The sequence below is a fragment of the Fonsecaea erecta genome, assembly GCF_001651985.1.
Source record: "Fonsecaea erecta strain CBS 125763 chromosome Unknown Scaff10, whole genome shotgun sequence".
NCBI classification, from domain to species: Eukaryota; Fungi; Ascomycota; class Eurotiomycetes; order Chaetothyriales; family Herpotrichiellaceae; genus Fonsecaea; species Fonsecaea erecta.
In genome coordinates, this window is record NW_017387253.1 from 169,084 (window position 1) to 183,856 (window position 14,773).

Below are 14,773 nucleotides of genomic sequence, written 5' to 3' on the forward strand. Positions count from 1 at the left end.
TGTAGGTTGGTTGGTTGGTTGGTATTTGATGTCACTTGGGTCTTTTTCCTTTTTGTCTCCTCTCAGAAAGAGAAGTATAACTTCCGTAGATTTCTTGTTGAGCACTCGAAAGGTGAGGAAACAATTCCAAAATCTCCCAAGTCAATCAGAGCGGTTTCCGCAATATATGTATACGTGATACAAAGTACCTCCGGCCCGGAGTGGTCTATTTCCATCTCCATTGATTGGGCCCGAGCAGGCCGGTACCGGGACATTCTGGGCTGCAAAAGCTGTGCAAAAAAGCTGACCGGTCCGGTGCGCGCATCACTGCCATCCAGACAATCACGTTTAATTCCCCCCCGGAATCGTGGCAGCGATGGGCACCTAGGACGCGTTTTACGCTTTCCGTTGCCCAAAAAGTTCCATTGGGTGGGAAAAATATAGCTGGGCATAAGGCGGGCATCTCCAGACCGTGCGGAAGTCACCGTCGTCTTCGCCTTACCCGACGCCCTGGCACATCTTGGAAGATGGATTTCTGCACATTAAAAAACAACAACAACAAATTGTTCAAAGGGACAAAGGCTAACAGATTTTCTTTTCCTCTCTCTCTTCTTTCCTGGATTCTTATCGTGCAGCGTGCTCAAGAACTGATATTCCAAAGCAGGAGAAAGGGTATCAAGACGATTTGTCGACCAAAATGGCAGAAAAGGCTCGAGTCCTTCTCGTGGGAAGCGGTGGCATCGGCACCATGGGGGCCGTGAGCCTGGAAAAGGGCGGGTTGGCGACCGTGGCCGCGGTGCTGCGATCAAATTACAGTGTGGTCAAGGACCGGGGATTCACCATCGACTCGTGCGACCATGGCAAGTTCGACGGGTGGAGGCCCTCCGAGGTGCTGTCGAAGGTGCCGGATGTGACGTCCACCAACAAACCATTCGACTATGTCGTCGTCACCACCAAGAACATCCCTGACGTGCCGCCGACCGTCGCCGACTTGATCCGCCCCGCTGTTACGCCCGGCCACTCGGTCATCGTGCTCATCCAGAACGGGCTGAACATCGAAAAACCCCTGATGCAGGCCTTTCCGGACAACGTCGTGCTCTCGGGCGTGTCGCTGATGGGCGCCGACGAGCTGAGTCCCGGCCACATCCTCCAGAACGACGTGGACCGGCTCTTCATTGGGCCATTTCTCTCCCACAAGATCGACCCGAGCAAGCAGGTCGCCGCCGCCGAGGACTTTGTGCGAATATACTCCGCCTCGGGCAAGGTGCAGTGCTCGTATCAGGCCGACGTGCTGTTCATCCGGTGGAGGAAGCTCATGTATAACGCCGTCTGGAATCCCATCTGCGCCCTGACCGACATGGACACCACCCGCCTGCGACTCGCCTCTGACGCCCAGGACCCGGCCAGCCCCCTCAACCTGTTGGTGCGGCCGGCCATGAACGAGATACGGGCGGCGGCCAAAGCGGCCGCGGGCGTCGAGCTGGACGAGTCCCTGGTGGAGGCGCAGGTGGAATGTGACCCTATGGAGATATTCTGCGCGCCTAGCATGCTGCAGGACCGGCGCAAAGGGCGGTTCATCGAGTTCGAGAACATCCTGGGTGAGGCCCTGCGGGAAGGGGAGCGTGCAGGCGTCGCCATGCCCACCATCAAGTGCTTGTACGGCCTGTGCAAGGCGACGCAGTGGCGGACCATGGAGCAGAACGGCCTGGTCGACGTCCAGAAGCTGATGGGGACCTACCGCGGGTCTTCAGGTGCTTGAAATAGCCCACCAGCCCCTAGCCTTTTGGCGAAATTCGATAACTCCGCGGCGGGGAGAGCAACGCCAAATGATGATGACGATGTTGATGGGGTGGGTGGGCCTAGGCCGATCGCTGCTGAAAAGGACAGGGGATTCGGAACCAATGCGAGTCCGTCGTATGTAGCGAGGTAGCAATCTGAAGAAGAATTTGTGCCCCTTCCCCAGATCGATGTGACTCTGTCTGTCAAGATCTTGGAAAGATGAACGAAGATTCAGCCACTGTAAATGCCCCCTTCATTCTTTGTTTGGATTGCTCGAGTTGTGAGATGGCCGGTTCTAGCCACGCCTTCCAGACAGGAATATCGGCCACGCCGCACATCATCGTCCAGGCCCTCGTGTCTGTACTGCACTGTCGGACGCCGACACATAGCACTCAATGGCTTGCTGCTGCTGCTGAAAGGGCACTCCTACCTCTCGTGTGGTGGTGATTTCTTGCTCATGTGGCCCCAGACTGTGGTCGAGCCACCTTGCAGGAAGTCCTGTCGTCACAACTCCCGAAAATGGGCATCGTGGTTCGTTACCAGCTTTTTGATGCCGGGAGACGGGAGAGGGGAAAGAGATTAGACTTAAACAGGACGGCCAGAGCTTCGTAGCAAAACCGAACAACATCCGTCTTCCGCTCTCAGCCCGACGCATCATCTCTACCATTCTCTTGTCTTCGGGTTTTTTCATTTTGCTTTCAGACATGACTGTTATTCAGCATGTCCAACCCTGGCTCGTTCTCATGGTCGAGCCCCATCCAGCAGACCAGACAATGTCCCGTTGGCGCCTGATTGAGGAACCATCGCCTCACGCGCCGGTCGCTTACCAGGGTGACGATCCCGACGTTGAAGAGCGTGTCACGACTATGATCTGCGTCGACGGCTCGCGGCCGACCGACGTGCACATCCCGCGTGCGCTGCTGGAAAGCATTGAAAAGATCGGCCTGCATGCGGACCACCAACCATACCTCAACACCGCCGTCTTTCCCCATCTGCGGGAGATTTTCGACAACGGCGACGTGCCGTACTATGTAGCCCAGCACCTGGACCGTGGTGGACTGGATGTGCGCGAAGAAGAGCACCTGGATATGGTAATCCTGCGGAATCGGGCCAAAATACACAGCCAAGTCAAGCCCGCGTTGCCGGGCTGGATCAGAGACGTCGTCGACGACCCGGCCCGCCAGATCGAACTCAAAATCCGCATCTCGATGGATTTCCGCACCAAGACAGAGCAGCAAGGTCCCATGCGGGTGTCTTACACCAACGGAGTCGTGCGGATCGTTTCAGACGCGTGGTTGCTTCCGCCGGCGAACCTCACCTATTGCTGGAGAGCAGGCCGACCCGTGTTCACCGTCGAGCGGCCTATCCCCAACTATGCTGTATGAGAGGAGAAACAGCGCCCATAGGATGATGGCATGGGAGAGGAGCTGAATATGGGTGTCACGAGCACGAAGAGACACTTACTTTGACGTTGCACACGTGGAACGTTGGAAGCGATGATGATGTTGCATCTCTCAGAAATACTTGCAGTGCACCCACCAGATGATCTATAGTCAGCCACGGCATAATCAAAATATGCCAGATAGATATTGTGATCTTGCGTAAAATGCCATCATCACCTGCGCAGGCAGGCTCTTATCGGAGCAAAGGGCCCAATGATCGATCGATGTCGCTTACCTCTGTGGCGGAAGAAACCTACGAGTACTGTAGTACCCAGGTACTAACTTAGTGTCAACGTGGCCGTGATGAATCGCTAATTGGTGATAATAGTGGCGACGAGCTACCCTCCCGTGTCTCTGCGATGCGACCTGTCGTGGATATATATGTGATATTATTAGGGACCGGAATCGGGTAGCAGCACGCCTAAAGGGGGTAAGGACAGTGGGCTGATAGGCACTAAGGGCACCTCTTCTAGGCTTGGAGGGGAAACAGAATGGGCACCTGTGGGCTCTAATCAGGACACATCCCAGATACCGACGGGTCGCCAAGGGGAGGAGGAGTGATAGGCGTGATGGGCGTGTGGGGGGGCGTCGAGAGCATGTCGGTTTCAAGTCAGCCGGGCGCGCCTGTTAGGGGGTAAGCGTCAGATAAACTTCCCGCCCCACCCATCCGTCCAATTTCAGATTGTCGGGGCTGCGCGCCTATCAAACATGCGTTCCCCTGAAGCTCCGAGTCTCAGCTTTTCCAGCCCAAGGGATGAGGGATGATACATGGGAGGGAGCAAGGGAGCGAGCGAGGGAGGGCAAGACACCAGAAAAAAAATGTCCTCCCTCTCTTTCGTCGTCCTTTCGTGTCCTTTTTCAATCTCTCAACCTCTTGACCCTTTCCATCAGAGGTTGAGTTGCCCTTCTTCCTGCGCGCAGCCTGGAAAACCAACATGTCCATGTCCCTGCCTCGAGCATTGAGCCCTCTGAGGCTTCTCCTCGTCTTCGTCACCCTCGTCTCTCTCTTCCTCTTTCGATCCTACTACCTCCCCAGCCCCGGCCCGGACGCTGAATATGGCCTTTCCTCCTCCGCATCCCTCCTCGAAAGCTCGAACTCCCACGCCCCCGCCACGGTCGAAGATGTAGCCGATCTCGAGCTCGAAGACAGTTACTACGCGCCCGACGACGAAGATACCGACCTGGTCACGCAGCCGGCAGAAGAAGAAGAAGAAGAAGAAGAAGAAGAAGAAGAAGAAGAAGAAGAGCATGCATCCCCGGACACCGAAGCTGAACCCGAGTCTGACCCCGAGACTGAGCTTGACTCGGATGCTGAAGCTGAGGTTGAGGCTGATGTTGAAGCTGAAGCTGAAGCTGAACCCCCATACGATTTCGAAGACGAATCCGAACCCGAGCCTGCACCCAAGTCCACGAGCTCTTCCAAACCTGTCCTCTCTCCATCGACTCCTCTGTCAACCTCCGACCCTCACCTTCCACCGTGTCGCCAACTCCCGGGCGCAGACAAAGTCGTGGTGATTGTCAAGACCGGGGCCACTGAAGTATTCGCGCGTGTCCCTGAACAACTCGTAACACTGGCCCAATGTGTGCCCAACTTCATGGTCTTCTCCGACATGGAGCAGCAGGTCGGAGAGTTCCGCATCCAAGATGCCCTAGATGAGATCGGACAAGAGTACAAGGAGAACCACGATGACTTCCGGTTCTACAACGACGTCCACGCCGCCCATGTCGCCCACGGTGATGTGAGCGTGCTGGGCTCTGACAAGGCCTGGGCGCTGGATAAATGGAAAAACATTCCCATGCTGCACAAGGCGTACCTGAAATATCCTGAGGCAGAATGGTTTGTTACCATCGATGCCGACACATATCTCAGCTGGGCGAATCTCCTTCTCCTGCTTGACCGCATGGACCCGGACGAGCCGCTCTACGCAGGTTGCGTTTACTGGCATGGCCCGACGGCGTTTGCACAGGGCGGCACGGGCTATCTTCTCTCCCGCAACGCGGTGCAGAAATTCGAAGACATCCGAACCCCTGAGAGGATTGCCGACTGGGAGAAAGAGACGTCCACAATCTGCTGCGGCGATGTCATGCTGGGGGTCGCCATGGGCCACGCCGGAGTCAGCGTCAGCGGTGCCTGGCCGATGTTCCAGGTGGACCCTCCATCTGGATTCACCTGGTCCGACTCCGTGTGGTGCACTCCGGCCATCACCTGGCACCATGTGCATTCATACGAGGTCGAAGCGCTCTGGCAGTTTGAGAAGGACTGGATCAACAAGACTTGGGACGATGAAGATCCGGGCGGAGTCCCGTACTTGTACAAGGACGTCTTCGAAGATTTCGTCCGCCCACACATCACTGAAGAGAAGAAAGACTGGAACAACTTCGCCGGGGACAAGACCTTTACACAACCGAAAGAGGACCACGTGAAAGAAGACAACGACTGGGACTGGAAAAATGACGAAGAGAAGCAAAAGATGTGGGATGAACTTTCCGAGCTCGAGCAGAAATCTGTCGAATCTATCGAGAACTGCCGGGAGGTCTGCGAGAAAGACCTGCAATGCATGCAATTTGCCTGGCATCCCGGCACCTGCAAATTGAACCATTCCATCAAAATGGGCCGGCCGTCCGACCCCAAAGACGAGTACACCTCCGGGTGGATGGTCCGCCGCGTCGAAAAGTTCACCGCAGCCAGATCAGAGTGCGGCGACATTTCCTGGAAAGTCGGCTGAGGGACCGTCCTGACCCTTGCCTACGTACGACGACGTCCACGATGCAACGACAATGTCCTTGTCAACCAGCCCCGAACCGACCAACACCTGCAATGCAAGAACAGCCTTCCGGATCTCATTGACCTTATAGATTATTTCAACCGAGTCCTTTCTCTTTCTTGATGGATGCCTCCTTTTTTCTCTGCGGCCTGCAACTTGCTGGAGGATGTTTTGAGAACTTTCTGTCTGCTTGATACCCTTGCAGCTCCGCGCACGTCGGCGTCTTGTTGTGTGGTTTTCCTCTTCGATTCTCTTGTATATATTGTGTCACTGTTTGGAACGGATACCAGCACCGGCGATACTGGGATGGGTTTTTGGACAACTTTGGACGATTTGAGCTGCAATATACGACCATAGAGCAGCGTCTTGAATATTTGTGGGCGGTGCCTGGCGTTCTTCAGTCAAGGGGGGGGTAGGGAGCTGGGATCATGTGTGATGCGTTGCTGTCTCGATGAAGGGTCTCGTTTCTTTTGCGCGGCTCTCGGAGAGGTGTGGCCTTTTATTATCTTTGGATTAGCAGTCCAATACCTATACCCGGACTTGATTAATGAGCATCAGACCGTGCAAGAAGCATGGGCAATAGCATAATGGATCGCATTGACTCGTAAAAGAATGTCCTATGCTTGCGTGTGCAGTCAGCAATCCCAGCCTCATTCACAAATTAGCCCTTGTCAAGTTCCTTCCCACTGTGCCTGTTTTGGTCCCCAATTGACTCCTTCTGCGTGTTGATAATCTAGGCACCTAACGGGCTAATCCGAAGGCCGATATACTGTCTCAGTCTCCTTTCCTTGGCCGTTCTTTGCCCATTTGAAGGTAAACCCAGCGCCGCCAGGACAGAGTGGAGATGCTCGTCGCTTAGACTGGTAATGTCTTGACCTTTCGCCGGAAAGTCATCGATAGGCTCATTAGTCTTGGGATTGACTAGTGGTGAGAGTCGATCAGTGGGGCGACTGAGGAATGAGTTTTGAACTCGGGCGACATTGTTGAAGTCACTAGAGAATAAGAATTAGTATTCGTCTTCTGAATTGACTGATCCTGTTACTGGAGCACCTGAGTCTACCATCACGGGCACCTAGACTTCATCACGGGGGCACCTAGAGTCAACCACCACGGGCACCTAGACTCCATCACGGGGGCACCTAGAGTCTACCACCACGGGCACCTAGACTCTATCGCTAAGGTACCTAGAGCCTGGGCAATTGTCATCGCTTTTGTTTTCGCGCTCTCGGCACCCTACTACGGTATTTTGGACTTACTTGGCCAGAATTCGCTCAGAAAGGTGATCAAATTTGCGGTCCATCTCCTCAAATTTGCGGTCCATCTCCTCAAATCTTCGGTCCATCTGGTCAAATCGAGTGTTGAATTGGGTGGTGAGGTCCGTAATTCGGGCGTTGAGTTGAGTGCCCAGCTCTCTTATGGCGTTGAGAAGAAGACTGCCTTCTGCCAGCGGAGGCACGTTTCGAAACTTCACCAACTCCTGCAAGCCATCATGGAAGCATTGTTCCATACGATCAATATTTGGCTGCGGACCAAGCAGCGCCATGATGACAGTAATGGTAGTTGTGGTGGTGAGAGGAGGGGAAGAAGAGGAAGAGGAAGAGGGGAGTTTGTTTATGTACGAGCAGTTTTAGCTTTCCTTGGCTGCGCTTGCATTCCAACCACGAAAGCCCTTCGTCGCCCACGCCGCGATTACACGCTCGGCCACTCACTCACTCACTCACAGACATTCCATTTGCTTTCAGAGCCCATTTTCTGGTCTTCTTTACAGCTGTCTCACCTAAGTGTTCATTCCCCCTTTCCTCCCAGGGAACGTCTCTCTCTTTGAGCCCAAGGAGCATCTTGGAACGTTCTACTCTCAGACATGACATGACGTCGACGCTCCTTCTGGCTACCTTCCGCCCCCATTGACTCAATTGGCAATGGCAGACTCGAAGACCTCGTCTCTGCGGTTGCCCGAAACCTCCACGTCTTCGCCTCGACGGGTGTCTGGGCAGAGCGTGCGGTTTGCGGACGTCGATCAATATGTTCCTCTCATTCCGAGCCGACTGCGCGAAACCACCATCCTCTCTCCAGAGGACAAGAAGGCACAATCCAAGCCTGCAGAGGGCTCCAGTGATGAAGGGGAGGACGAACTGCCCACAGTGGACGAGACAACCCCCATCTTTGACGAGCCGGAGGCATTGACGGACAACGACGAAGAAGAACACAATAAGCAAGATGACCACAATGAAGAGAATGCTGCTCAAGAAGAACAGAATGGAGAAACACCCATCGGAAACTATCACCACACCCGTATTTGCGGTCTGCGGAACTGTAACCACGGGACGTTTTCTCCTAGAGCTCCCTCTGTCGACAGTCAGGCGAGCTCCAGCCTCTCCTTCGGTGGTCGATACCCTGACGAGATTGCGGAAGACGGCAGTACACGGCACACGGTTCGAGGCATTTTGGGTGATGCAGTTACCGACACTCTGGCACCAGTTAAAAGCCTGGGCACGACCAGATGGCTGGCGGAAAGACACGGGATTACGAGCCATCGTTTCATGTACTTCTCCTACTACTTCCCTTTCTTGAAGTGGATCCGGCAGTACCGTTGGTCCTGGTTCCGCGGGGACCTGGTAGCAGCTCTCACCATGGCATCCTTTTACATCCCGATGTCGCTCTCGTTCGCGGACAACCTCGCTCACATTCCTCCCATCAATGGCCTCTATTCCTTTGTCTTCAACCCGTTGATCTACGCGTTCTTGGGTTCTTGCCCGCAGATGGTCGTTGGGCCTGAAGCAGCCGGGTCTTTGCTGGTTGGGCAGGTGATCAAGACATGCATTGACCGGGGAGATTCCCTGGATGAAGATTCTAGACTCAACGCGGAGATCGCCGGCTTGGTGACCGCCATAGCAGGCGCCATCCTCCTTGTCGCCGGCCTGGCCCGACTGGGGTTTCTCGACAGTGTCCTCAGCCGACCCTTTCTTCGAGGCTTTATCAGCGCCATCGGAACCGTCATCCTCGTCGATCAGTTGATTCCCGAGTTGGGTCTCGGCGAAATTGCAAAGCAAACGAACATTTCACACGGAAGCAGTGCTCAAAAGCTGGCATTCCTGGCTAGGAACATTGGGGATGCTCACGGCCTGACGGCGGCGGTGTCCTTTGGAGCATTTGGCGTCATCATGGTTTTTAGGTATCTGAAACAGCAACTGCAACCCCGGTATCACTGGGTGGCATACTTTCCCGAGCGCTTTCTGGTGGTCGCTCTCGCGGCCATCCTGGCTTGGGCATATTCGTGGGACAAGCAAGGCCTCGAGGTCCTCGGTGCCATCAATGCTTCTGGCGGCACAGCCATCCCGTTTCACTGGCCCTTCTCATTCCGACATCTGAAGCACTTTGACACAGCATTGAGCACGTCGTTTTTGATTGCACTGCTGGGATTCTTCGAGTCCTCGGTCGCGGCAAAGAGCCTCGGAGAAGGGGGTCAAGTCAAGCACATGATGCTCAGCCCCAACCGGGAATTGATTGCTCTGGGCACGGCGAATATCACTGGCGGCCTGTTCATGGCCCTGCCTGCATTCGGTGGCTATGGCCGAAGCAAGGTCAACAAGTCGACTGGGGGCGTTACGCCCATGAGCAGCATTTTTCTCAGTGTCATCACCTTCCTGTGCATCATGTACCTCCTGCCCTTTTTCTACTACATCCCCAAGGGCGTTCTGTCGGCCATGGTTTCGGTTGTCGCCTGGTCGCTCATCGAAGAATGTCCCCATGATCTCCGGTTTTTCTTCAAGATCAGAGGCTGGACGGAGTTATCACTGATGACCATTATCTTTGTGGCCACGGTATTCTATTCCCTGTCGGTCGGAATGGCACTGGGCATCGGCCTCTCTTTACTCGCGTTGATCCGCCACGCCACGAAGCCGAGGATCCAGATTCTGGGCAAAGTGCCTGGGACGCCGGACCAATTTGAGAACGCCGAACTAACACCGGAGAACGTCGAGTACATCGAAGGGTGTCTGATAGTCAAGATCCCCGAACCACTCACCTTTGCCAACACGGGTGAGCTGAAGAACCGACTCCGGCGATTAGAGCAGTACGGTACCAATGCTGCCCATCCTTCCCTGCCACGGGTGCGCCACGAGGACAACAACCGCAATATCATCTTTGACGTGCATGGCGTCACCTCCATCGACGGTTCGGGGACACAAGTGTTCACTGAAATCGTGGAAGATTACGTCCGGCGTGGCATTCGTGTTATTTTCTGCCGCCTACCTCAGAGACGCAGCCAGGTGTACAAACGCTTTGAGAAAAGCGGCATTGTCGAGCTGGTTGGGGGGACGAGCCACTTTGTGGGCAGCGTCGAGGAGGCGTTAAGGTTGAGTGAAGCGGAGGACCTGGGGGGGTACTACGATGAGTGACAGCATGGCAAAGGGTCGAGAATTGGGGGGAGGGCACCTTGACCGAAGATTGACGAGACATCACGAGCATCAGCATTTCGCATCACTAGAGCACCGGGAGGGCATGGGCCCAGTTTGCGGGTTACAATGGTTACAGCAATATTGTTATACTCCTAAAAGCATGGCGTGGACAGGGCAGGCATGGGCGGGATATGAAAAGCAGGCGCTTTTGTCACGGAGAGGCGATCCGTCTCCGTGTTTTTTTTGCTACTGATATACCATACCTCCTCTTCGAACCTGAATCGCTCACCCACCCCGCGAGGGCACCAAGAAATGGCATTTCTCAGCAACTTCCTTCTGTTCTCTTTGACTTTGTTCTGCGTGTGCCTTCTGCAGCCCGTCTCTTCCGTCATTCACTTGCCATTGTACAGGAGAGGAGGCCGTTTCTCGTGTCACGAGTTCGCGAACCTGACCCACCTCTCCGCTGCTCTTCACAGCGCCGAAGCGGAGTATGGACGCAGCTACCGTGTCATCGAGGGGGACCGCCTGGTGCGAAAATGGGATGTCAGGGCACTCAGGGATGCGAATGATCCGGATGTTGTTGGCGTCGTTGGGGGGATGAATCGATGGTAGGTCGGAACAGGGAGGATATGGGATGGATTGCGCAGGGGAAGACCGAGATCACTGACTTTTGATGTTGTCGAGGGGCGCAGGTACACGATGCTGGAGGTGGGCGAGCCACGACAGCGACTGGAGGTCGACGTGGACATGTTGAGGCCGGATTTCTACACGATCACGACGGCGAGCCACGGGGGCTCTAGATACGACGGGTCTGCCTCGCACAGTCACAGTAAGTCCGCAGCAGACAGGATTCCTCGGGGCTATGTTGTTTTGTGTGGTGTGTTACTTACTGACCAGAAAAAACCCCCAGGGCTCAGTCGCGACATGGCGCATCCGATCTGCGCGCGGAGCAGCGAGGAATTCCACTTCTCGCCCAGCAGCCTGCTGCCGGTGCGACTCGACTTCCCGACGTGTGCGCCAGCGAGGTCATCGCCGCAGAGTCTGGGGCCATCGGGCACGTTGCTGGGTCTGGCACCGCACGACACCGCCTGGCTGGCGCGGGTGTCTACGACGGCGATTCTGGCGCAGTTGCGCGCCCAGGACGCTATCGCCGAAGAGGTATGGTCGGTCACGCTGCTGGACACGGAGACCGGCATTCTCAGTCTTGGCGGCACCGTCGCGCAGGAGGTCGAAGAAGTCAAGCTGCGTGGCCATCTCGAGTTGAAGCACTTTGGCGAAGTTGGCGTCACGACAGAATGGGTGAGTGAGCAGGTCAAGCTGCAGCTGGGCCAGGCCATGCCGCCGGACACGCCCTGGCAGCGGTATTTCTGGTGGACGGACGTGTCGGGCACCGCAGGCTGGTGGACGGCGTTGATGACGGGCGTGTGGGTGGACGGAGTCAAGGTATGATATATGATAGCCAGCCATCCCACTGTGCTGCAGTCATTCGTACTCCTTGCTAACACGACGGTCTCTTTCGTTACTCTCCCAGATCCTCCGCAACCAACCCGCCATCTTCGACATCAACGTGCCCTTCATCCTCGCCCCCTCTGTGGCCGCTGCGCCCTTCTACCACGCGATCGGCGGCACGAAACGCCTCCCTCCCCCTTTCGAATCCTTCTTCGCCTTCCCGTGCTTCAAGGAAGTCCACGTCGCCTTCGAGATGGGGAGCTCCTCGCGGCGGCTTAACATCCCCTCCATGAACGGCCAGGGCACCTTCGAGGACGGCATACTGGGGCCTGTCGGGGGGCGCTTCAGCTTGGGGAACCTGCGCAATGGGTCTGGGTACTGCGTGGGTGCAGTAGTCGAGACGAACATGGGACACACAGCTCAAGGGCTGCGGAGTGGTATGCGCAACGTCTGGGTCCTGGGCGAACCTTTCTTCCGCGAACTCGGTGTCGTCTTTGACGTGCATAATGGCAGGGTTGGGTTTAGGGTCTATTGAGCACCGAAAGAAAGAAAGAAAGAAAGAGAGGTGACTTGACATGACTACATAACGGGCCATGGAGAATTCAACAAGGTGTCTTCCCTGGTGATCACACCTTGGTTGTTGTGGCGTATCTACTTGCTCTCCTTGAGGATCTGCCTCAGCGCCTTCTCGTACTCCTCGACCTCCTTCGCACCCACGAGGGTGATATCCCTGCGCTTCCCCTCGAACAAAATCGTTGGCACGGCATCCACCCCGTTGCCTGCCTGCATGCGAACCATACTGCAGTCGTCCAATATATATTATCAGTTTTATTCCTCTTTTGGAAAGGCGGCGCAAGAAGAGTAAGATAAGGTAAGAGAGGGGAAAACTTGCTTCTTGACATCCATCAAGCCATCGTTTTTATCCTGGATGAACGGACGCGCTTCGGATTCGGGAATGCCCGCGTCGGCCGTGGCTTGCAGCAATGTCTCCTCGGACGAAGGGTGTTTCTCGTGCTCGAAGTACTGCGAGTAGAGCGCTGGAAAAGATGGTCAAAACAGGAGGAATTATGACAAAACGTCAATCAATGAAGGAGACATGAGACACCCTTACAATTGATGATCTTGTCCGCCGCTTCGGGGCCCTTTTCTTCCTGGAAGTGCTGGATCACGCGGTGCGCATCCATGGTGTTGGCCACGGTGCCGCCGAACTTGAAGTTGATGCCGGCCGAGACGCCGTATGCGGTCATCAACGTCATATACTAGTAGACCGTGGACGTGGATATATATGAGCAACGGTGTCAAAGGAGGAGGAGGAGGACAGGAAGTCCTGTGCAAATAGTAAACAACTGGCAATTACCATCTTCATCTTCTCCTCGGAGTCGCCATAGCGCGATTTCTTGTACCAGTCATACTTGCTCTCGCCCTCCGCGGTCGCCGTGGGGTTGAGCTGGTAGGGGAAGTACTTGACGACGAAAGTCACGTCTTTGGCGTCGTCGCTCTGTCGGAATCGACGGAGGGCTGTACGTGTCAAAACAGGTCGTCAGGCGGCAACAACAGCGCCTCATGGATTCGATGCACAGCAACTTTTGGGGAAGGAGAAAACAGACCTTCGTCAAGCCTGCCAGACTCATGTCGTTGTTACATGGAGCGGGCAAAAAGGCAACGGGGAACAACAGAACAAAAGAAACTATACCGTCGTTTGGCCAGATACGTCCTATATGGACACATCATCAGCCCGGTTATCAACATGCAACAAACATCCCCACGAATGGTCTGGATGGACTGATGTCTCACCACGGGCAGATGGTGTCCAGGGTGAACGATATCTGTGCTTCGAACGTCATGGCTTTTTTCTTTCTTTTTTCGAACGTCACGGACTGGGATGTTGCGCAACAACGACGGAGGAAAAGTTCCAACTCCCGCGGAGGACAAGGTCTCAAGTGATTCGCAAAGACACGACACCGGATTCTGTGCTGGGCTAGGCTGGGGCTGCGGTGTTGGTTGTTTGCGACCTTTGAAATTGATATTCGATCTGGAACGGAGAAAAGGATGTGAATTAGTGATCAACCATGGCATCGGACCATCGCCAACCGTGTCTGAATTTCTTCTCTCTGGCCTGATTTCCCCTCTCGATGATCCCCTTAGAACGCCATTGGAGTTCGGGGCGTCGGAACACACGTGACCGGAGATCTTGTGTCGCGCTACACCGGATTGGGCGCCGGAGAATTGTTGTTGCAGAAAAAGCAAAAAAACTTACATAGGAGAATTTCCCACGAGGGATTGCTGCTCTCAAGTGCATGGACAAACGGATTGTGACAACTCGAAGATGCTCTATTCAACGATCTCCATCGCTCATGCAACACCAAAAAAAAGACGTCATCCACAAATGGAGGGCTGGGAACGGCCTAGTCTGCCTCCCTGTTGGCCTGGTGAACCGCCGTCAGTCAAGCCACCAAGCCCCCCTGAATGGACTGGCCCTCGCCACCGCCACAAAAAGAGTCAGGCGGCCCGGGCTATACCTATACAGTAGGTCAGCAAACAGAATCTGACACTCCGGGTTCGCTCGCTTCGTCCAGGTTACCCCTTGCACCCCGGTCTAACCACGCCCAGCCTCTCAAAACATGACCCGAGGCCAAGGGCTTTAGTGCCGTTTCACCTTGAATCCAACCTCTCCTCCCCTTCCTTCTACCTGCCAAACTGCTTTTCCCTAGGAAACCCCTAGAAAAAGGCATACTGTGAAGTACGCAGTATACGTCGATGGACCAATCGCAAGGGTGGAACACAGCAGGCTGGCCGGGCTGCAAAATACTCGCCCACTGATTCCCAGCCCAGTTCCATTCTCTCCTTACCATGGCGGATACTCTCCACTTGACGGTTATGGACTGACGTCGGTGTTCCTACGGACCACTATGATCCCTCTCTCCCTATCCCGCCTCCTGATTCGAACCGACTAAGGCGGTCG

At 55.1% G+C, this 14,773-nt stretch overlaps 7 protein-coding genes across 7 annotated transcripts; 5 read left to right on the forward strand and 2 right to left on the reverse strand.

The window, feature by feature from the left end:
* Positions 1 to 676: 676 nt before the first annotated feature.
* AYL99_09786 (hypothetical protein) lies at positions 677 to 1,738 on the forward strand (the record flags this gene model as incomplete). Its single annotated transcript, XM_018841292.1, has 1 exon — positions 677 to 1,738. One exon carries the CDS (start codon positions 677 to 679, stop codon positions 1,736 to 1,738), a length of 1,062 nt encoding a protein of 353 aa, XP_018689001.1.
* Positions 1,739 to 2,462: 724 nt separating this feature from the next.
* AYL99_09787 (hypothetical protein) lies at positions 2,463 to 3,143 on the forward strand (the record flags this gene model as incomplete). The annotated part of the gene is made up of 1 exon (XM_018841293.1): positions 2,463 to 3,143. One exon carries the CDS (start codon positions 2,463 to 2,465, stop codon positions 3,141 to 3,143), a length of 681 nt encoding a protein of 226 aa, XP_018689002.1.
* Positions 3,144 to 4,135: 992 nt separating this feature from the next.
* On the forward strand, positions 4,136 to 5,926 carry AYL99_09788 (hypothetical protein; the record flags this gene model as incomplete). Its single annotated transcript, XM_018841294.1, has 1 exon — positions 4,136 to 5,926. The coding sequence occupies one exon, from the start codon at positions 4,136 to 4,138 to the stop codon at positions 5,924 to 5,926; it is 1,791 nt and encodes a 596-aa protein (XP_018689003.1).
* A 772-nt stretch (positions 5,927 to 6,698) lies between these two features.
* AYL99_09789 (hypothetical protein) lies at positions 6,699 to 7,508 on the reverse strand (the record flags this gene model as incomplete). Its single annotated transcript, XM_018841295.1, has 2 exons — positions 6,699 to 6,957; positions 7,222 to 7,508. The coding sequence occupies 2 exons, from the start codon at positions 7,506 to 7,508 to the stop codon at positions 6,699 to 6,701; spliced, it is 546 nt and encodes a 181-aa protein (XP_018689004.1).
* A 376-nt stretch (positions 7,509 to 7,884) lies between these two features.
* Positions 7,885 to 10,362, forward strand: AYL99_09790 (hypothetical protein; the record flags this gene model as incomplete). Its single annotated transcript, XM_018841296.1, has 1 exon — positions 7,885 to 10,362. The coding sequence occupies one exon, from the start codon at positions 7,885 to 7,887 to the stop codon at positions 10,360 to 10,362; it is 2,478 nt and encodes an 825-aa protein (XP_018689005.1).
* Positions 10,363 to 10,674: 312 nt separating this feature from the next.
* On the forward strand, positions 10,675 to 12,346 carry AYL99_09791 (hypothetical protein; the record flags this gene model as incomplete). Its single annotated transcript, XM_018841297.1, has 4 exons — positions 10,675 to 10,970; positions 11,055 to 11,191; positions 11,273 to 11,805; positions 11,894 to 12,346. The coding sequence occupies 4 exons, from the start codon at positions 10,675 to 10,677 to the stop codon at positions 12,344 to 12,346; spliced, it is 1,419 nt and encodes a 472-aa protein (XP_018689006.1).
* A 116-nt stretch (positions 12,347 to 12,462) lies between these two features.
* AYL99_09792 (hypothetical protein) lies at positions 12,463 to 13,442 on the reverse strand (the record flags this gene model as incomplete). Its single annotated transcript, XM_018841298.1, has 5 exons — positions 12,463 to 12,594; positions 12,700 to 12,848; positions 12,923 to 13,070; positions 13,169 to 13,309; positions 13,419 to 13,442. The coding sequence occupies 5 exons, from the start codon at positions 13,440 to 13,442 to the stop codon at positions 12,463 to 12,465; spliced, it is 594 nt and encodes a 197-aa protein (XP_018689007.1).
* Between the last annotated feature and the right edge of the window lie 1,331 nt (positions 13,443 to 14,773).